The sequence below is a fragment of the Microtus ochrogaster genome, linkage group LG4 (genome assembly GCF_000317375.1).
Source record: "Microtus ochrogaster isolate Prairie Vole_2 linkage group LG4, MicOch1.0, whole genome shotgun sequence".
NCBI lineage: Eukaryota > Metazoa > Chordata > Mammalia > Rodentia > Cricetidae > Microtus > Microtus ochrogaster.
This window is the reverse complement of record NC_022030.1, coordinates 9187399-9194442: the sequence shown is the minus strand read 5'-3', so window position 1 is coordinate 9194442 and position 7044 is coordinate 9187399. Positions and strand designations below refer to the sequence as shown.

Here is a 7044-nt window from a genome sequence, read left to right as displayed (position 1 = left end):
CTAGCAAGTTATGAATCAATGTTAAGTTTTAGCATTTAAACATATAATATTCTTCTGTCATAAGTTAATTTTTCCCAAAAAGGTATGAAAATTTCCTTTACTTAGAAAAATGAACCCCTTTTTACAAAAATTGGAAATTAAAGAATGCTGGAAAAAGTCCTTTGTACACTAGAAAACAATTCATTCATCCCTCCATTTCATGGAATAAAGTCTACCTTTAAAGGTATAAGACCACTGTTACCAAGTGTTTTCCATGTGACTGGGTGATCAGATGAAAAAGGAGAGTTGAGAAGGCCTGAAGAGAAAATGATCAGACATTAGTTTATCTCAAAATGGAAGCAGACAAGTTTTACTTGCTCAAAGTATGGAACTCTTTAAAAATAAATGACTCGAAGTGTTTAATTAGATAAAAATCACTTTAGATTATTAGTCAACCTCAAAACTACAAATTACTGGACACTACTCATGAGAAAAACGGAAGTTAGATCTCCTGGATGAATGAATGCTGTGGGACAATGGTCATTTATCCTGTCACTTGTATTATTTTTAATAAAATGCTGATTGGCCAGTAGCCAGGCATGGAGTATAGGCAGGATGACCAGGCAGGAAACAGAGGTGGGACAATGAGAACAGGAGAATTTTGGGAAGAGGGATGCTCAGTCTCCAGTCATGACCCAGCTGTAGAGAAAGCAAGATGTGACTACCTCACAAAAAAGGTACTAAGGCATGTGGCCCACATAGACAAGAATTATGGGCTAATATTAGTTATAAGAATTAGTTAAGCCGGGCGGGTGGCTCACGCCTTTAATCCCAGCACTGGGGAGGCAGAGGCAGGCGGATCTCTGTGAGTTCGAGGCCAGCCTGGTCTACAAGAGCTAGTTCCAGGACAGGAACCAAAAAAGTTATGGAGAAACCATGTCTTGAAATATCCAAAAAAAAAGAATTAGTTAATAAGGAGAGCCTGAGATTCTGGGCCAATAAGTTTATAATTGATTGATGTAGACCTCTGTGTGATTCTTTGGGAATGAATAACTGAAGAACCAGGCAGGACAGAAACCTCAAACAACTGAAGCCCTTTAATATTGCAACTACAACAAAAACGGTGGTGATCTTTCTTGAAACATTTCAATTCTAACCAATGCGTTATGGCAAAGTTTGGTGAAAACATTAAGGTCAGCAGATTTCCAAAGTAATATTTACCTATAAAGCAAGTATTGTACAGTCAATTTTATTTTACTCTTTAAATAAGCCAAATTTTCCTTTTTAGACAAAATTCAAATCAATCAACGATATAGCAAATGATAAGTATAAGAGTATGTGGCTCATGTTTCTCTTTGTATATAACTACACACATCTATAGTCCTCATTTTATCATACATATAACATCAAAATTAAATGTTATCCAATTATAGTGAAACTTCTTCATGTGGGGGTCAGAAAACAAACTAAGGAGCAAGAATAAAATGTGGCTTACAGTCCACACTGTTTTGGGTTCTTGTTTGGTTTTTTCAATCTAAAGAACTCACTGGGTGCAAAAGATGGGTTGACTTTAGAACAATAACATAGTTTTACTAGAAAATGTCAATAGGTTAAAGAACAGCATTACAAGTATTTTATTTATTCTAAAAAATCAGGAACAAACATGAAGAGAAATATGGAATCTGAATAGAAACTTACCAAAATTTTAAACTTGAGTGTACAACAGATTCATAGGAAAACAGCTAACTCATAATTATAACTTTGTGCATCAAAGACAAATTTGCAAATATTATATCCTATAGATCTACTGTAGTTGTATTAAACACCATCTGATCAATAATGATTATTGTTTGTCCTATGCAACTTCAGCATTTCTTGCAGATTATGAAACTTTTCAGATCATCAAACACAAAACCAGAAGTAACAAACCAACTGACAAAAAGTTTTAGTTTAGCATAGGTTTTTAAATGCTGTTGTTTCAAATTAAACACCAAGACTTCTGTAGAACGTAAAACTCATTGGCAATAATGTTTAGACAATTATGAAAAGAAAAGCCCCCTGGGATGGCATAAACCAAGTGATATAAAATATTTACATGAACCCCAAATTTGCCTATTCATAAAACAGTTATTTTTAGTAGTCTTTTAATGTATATTTCTGTATTATACTTGAAATTACCAAATTCCTTCATGAGAAGTAATTCTTTAATTCTAATTCTATGAGGGATATCTTCAGCACATTCAAGTATCCAGGTCCTAGTGAACTTTGGAATACCCGGTGTTCTGTATGCAACTTTTTTTTTTAAGAAACAGTGAGGAATCATGGAAATCTTTAGGATGATCTATTTTCAGATATGCTGTTTGCATTGCTGCTACCAAAATGAAACATACTTTTAAAAGAATAAAAACTGTTCTTCATCATTCTAACCAATTTCCCCTTCCTTCCTAGGTCAACTCTGATTTGGGGAACTCAGTATTAAATGGGCTAATGTGGCAGTAGATACAATGAGAAGTGTAGCATGACTGGTTCTGGAGCACAGCAGTTAGGCTAGAGGTTTGCCTCAGAAGATCTGAATACCAAGCAACTGCTTCAGCAATGTAATCTGTAAACGATGCCCACCAAACCTACAGCATGTGCAAATTTTCTGTAGGTTCTAGAGACACGATCCAAATAACCACGTTCTGCTTTCTGCCCTCTTGATTCAGTATTCATCATTTCCAATTTCACTTCACAAGCCCTGTTATATTCAGCTCACCTAAAACATTTACAACAGCAACAGTTTTCAAGTGTCAGATCATTTGGCTATTATTTCCGGTATGAAAACTGTTAAATTATACAAACTGTCAAAGAAAGCACTCAGAACTATTCTAAAATCACCTATCTATCAGTGGGAGTAAGCTGACCTCACCCTGAACTGAAGAACAGAGTCCAGGTAGCCTAATGCAGTACTGGCTCTCCAGGTTTAGACTTACATTCATTTGTCACTTATTTTTCCCAAGGCCCAAACATCTAACAGTGGGCCTCTCAAGAGAGTTAACATTAGAAAAAGCTTCCTCCCAACTCCTACCACACCTTTAGCTTCACCACAGAATCCCACACCTAAATGGCACCCATCCTTCCTGCTACCTCAGTACTGCATCAGAGATTCTGCATGAGACTGAAACCCTACGAACCAAAATCTGTCCAATTTCCCATTTGCACTCCAGTCTTAACCACACACCAACATTTGGGAATTAAGAAAGGGCAAGGGGCAGCCCTCATTTTAGTGGCACAAATATACAAAGTAAACTCTGTTTTAAATTAGAAAAGAAATTAATGTCACAGAATGCTCCCCTATAAAAGATATGTAGTAAAGTAATAATATCAATAAAATAGCTATTACTAAAGCAAAGCTTTCATCAATAAGCTTCAAGAACTTTGAAGGAGGAGAATGGCTTCACAAAATGGTAGTCCAGGTTTCCACAGTGTGGACACTGCTGGACGTTGCTGTACTCAGAGAAGTACTGCATTCCGATCCGTACGTCGATCACAGGCTTGCCACAGTGCTTGCAGTTCAGACGGGCCTGGGGAAACAGACATCATGAACCACAGTGTCACTGGCTTCACAATTCTCATCCAAAGCCATCTGATCAAAGTGCTGGGAACTGACTAAAATTCAGAGAAGCATCTCCATTATTAACAGAATCAGGGTATGCACATCTAAGATACACATTCTGGTGTTTATTATCATTCTTCTAAAGATGACAGTCTCCCAGGTTCTCTATTAATATGAGGTGCCTATCAACGAGAGACTGCCTGATCATCTCCACCACCTAACAGCGACCACCAATCCCCTGGATTTTAAGCAAATGGCTGAAACTGGCTCCCTGCACCCAAACCTACAATGAAAAACTTTCCTGAAGAGTTCAGGTTTATTTCAAAAGCTCATATACACTTTCATTTGATTCCACATAACATTGCTTTCTTTTATATAAAAATAAAATTTCTCAAAAATATCCAATCAAAATTGGCAATCTAGGCAGGAGTGTTATGTTTATCTTGAGAATGCTGGAACTCACTAGCATGTGACATCTTCACCTGGGCCTGGGCCTCTAACAGCACAATCCTGGAGCCCTTCATAATAGATCTGGGAGTGAAGTGGATAGGCAGAAATTACAGATTAAACAGTCTTAATTTAGATCCTTCCTAAAAAATGTGCTAACAAATTTGTCCTGAAAGCATCCCTGTGAGGGAGATGATGAAAAGGGGCACACAGTGATAAATACCATGCCCAAGAAAACAGAAAGCACAACAGCTGGGATTTAAACTAAATGTGTTCCAGAGTGCACATTTCAGCAATACACGGACTATCTTTCTGCAACCTAAAATGAACTCCCTTTAACTACATCATCCCTCTCTGAGTCTTGAGTATAATGTCCTCTTTAACCAATTATTCTTATTTTTGCCTCAGACTTACCTGGAATCCTTTGTAGCGCCTCCTACTATATCCTCACAATGAATACTTTCAAATGATTAATAATAAAGAGTAATCAAACAGGTTTTCCATTTCCATTTCAGTTGGGGGAACCAGAAAATATAGTCTGGGCATCTACCAGCTTATATTTAGTGAGTGAATATGCAGTGTATACTAGAGGACTGGGGGGCGGGATGCCATTGCATGTTTCTATTTGAAGATATGAAAATCCCACGGCCTTTCAACATGTAGTAGAAAAGTTCAGAATAGGAATCACAGGTTTTAGTCACAGCTATGACACAATTTGAGTCATCCATTTTAAGCAACAACTCAGAAGGCTGAGTGAGCTTTGCAAGGTCCCATGCAACACTAAGGTGCCATGAGTTTTGTTCACGTCCCTCCTGCTACATCACATATGTGTAGAGAACGGTGCCACTTCCTTTAGTTTCTCTCATCTTAGGGGTGGACACTAAGGCACAGCAGTAACCATAAAACATGACAGTGATTAACTAGAAGATTGTGGTAACTCATTTTCAAAGATAACCTTGAGTCTGGAAATGCAGTCGGTATACCACAAGAGCAGAAAACTAGTCAGCCTTATCCAAAACAAACAGCTGAACTACTATCTCTGCCAGCCTTTGAACTCAACAGAAACTCGTATCTACTGAAAAAAGTGGCAACAGGAGGAGTAAATGTTCCTGCTACCCAGGAACGCCTAGCAGGGAATTAGGATGAGGATAATAAATTCAGGTATTCCTGGGGATTTTTGTCTTCTTAGTTTCTTATCTAACAGGGTTCGTATCAACCCCTTCCTCCTTTCCTTCTGGCAGTTATTCCTCAGGTGCTCCTAGAGTCAGAGAAGAATGCTGCTCTTCTAGCACGTTAAGAATTAGGAATGTTTCTGGCCATCTCACACAGCTCAAGAGTGAGAGGTTTGGGTTTTGCCAGCTCTCACAGAAAGTAAGCAAGAAGAAAATTTGGTCTGTTGTAGAAAGTAAAACTTTCCTTTTCAGTGTAAATGATAACCTTTTGATACAATTGTAATACAAATTACTCACACAAAATGAGAAAATTACAAGCAAACAAAAAGAAAACTAAAGAAACCATGCACAGAAATCTAATCCCCAGGCCACCTGACCAGCTGCAGAGCTCAGCAGAGACTTTTAATGCTTAGTTAGAAATGGAAGCAAGATCCACAGCTAGAACTGGGTTGATCTCCTAGAGTTCGCTCAAAGAGATGACTTTGTTGAGTCCCATGGGAAGTCTTACACTCTCTGAGGAGTGCACAGGTGGAAGGCGTGGGGACAGGAGGGGAAGGGCAGTGGGATTAATATGAAAAGTGAGAAAAGATTGTTTTAAAAAATAAATAAGAAAAAAATAGAAGCAAGGTAAGTTTCGTAACATTTTTTTCTGACATAACAGATGGAAAATACTCCAAGTCTATTACTGTACATATCTCTCTCTGACTACATAATATTCTTCTACAAGATAACAACTAAGGCACTTGAATTATTCTTCACCCTTAGAAGCACCTTCTCCAAGCCCTCACAACTCCCTCAAGGTAACCACCAGGCAGCCTTTAACTCTCTAAGGTACCTTGGTGGCAGAAGTCCAGTGTCACCTACCGCACCCTCACTTCAGTGGATACCAACCTGACAGCAGGGAGAGGCAGCCAGGATGTCGTAGGTGTACATGGTGCCCAGCTGGTGCCAGCTGCCATCCCACCGGGACTTGCACTTGATGCAGATGATCTTGTGAACCCCTTCCAGACAGTCCACACACACTGCATACAGATGCATGAGTCTCCCTGCACACAGAAAGCACAAGGCTGAGGGTGGCTATGGTGGAAAGCATCTTCATCTCCAGTGGCAATACAAATGCCCTCGTAAACAACAAAAAGCAAACATTTTATCAGTTGAATAAATATGAAAAGCAAGGCAGATTCCATCATATATCCTTAAGCAGTCCTGTTAGGATAACAGTGAATTATTGCTATCAAGATCACAAATTCAAACTTATTGAAAATAGACACTTGCTTTAATTTACTTTTCTAAAATGTGCTTACATTGTCTGCCCATCCAAATCCAAACAATAAATTCACATGCTTATAACCAGCCTGGAATCACCAGGCTTCTCCAGAGTCTAAGTGCAGCATACAATGAACCAACAGGAACCAACACCACTGGCCTGATGAGTTGCAAGCCACAAAATATTCATCGAAAAACATCTGACTCTGTATTGTCAGCCCAGAATTTTACCACAGCCACAATTACTATGTTAACTGTCCTCATTTCCAAAATGGCCTGGCTAGCACCGCAGCTAATTTAGGAACTAGAATTACATGTTACTTGTGATACGTTACAAGTCCAAAGTATTGTGTACTGGATTCTTAAAGTCACAACTTCATTCCTTCACTGTTCATCAAGGACCTGAAGTCCAAAATATTATTTACTGGGTTTTTTAAAGTCACAGCCTCATTCCTTCACTAGGACTTAATTGTTTATAAAGGGATCAGGCCAGCCAATTATATGAAAAAGGTAAAGGCTCAAATAATTAGTCAGCATGTCCAGGATCTTCCTTGGGCAAAAACAGCAACACTGCTGAGAACAGAG

General features: G+C 38.5%; 1 protein-coding gene across 1 annotated transcript in view; it reads right to left on the bottom strand.

Annotated features, from left to right (window-relative positions):
• Nucleotides 1–1510: 1510 nt before the first annotated feature.
• Nucleotides 1511–7044, bottom strand: part of Heca (hdc homolog, cell cycle regulator) — a 43385-nt gene continuing 37851 nt past the window's right edge. Inside the window, exons 5-6 of the mRNA XM_013351441.2 lie at nucleotides 6085–6239; nucleotides 1511–3542 (exon numbers count right to left, since the gene is read on the bottom strand). Of these exons, the coding sequence (XP_013206895.2) occupies nucleotides 3378–3542; nucleotides 6085–6239 (320 nt within the window). The 3' untranslated portion in view covers nucleotides 1511–3377. The remainder of the gene's footprint in view (nucleotides 3543–6084; nucleotides 6240–7044) is intronic.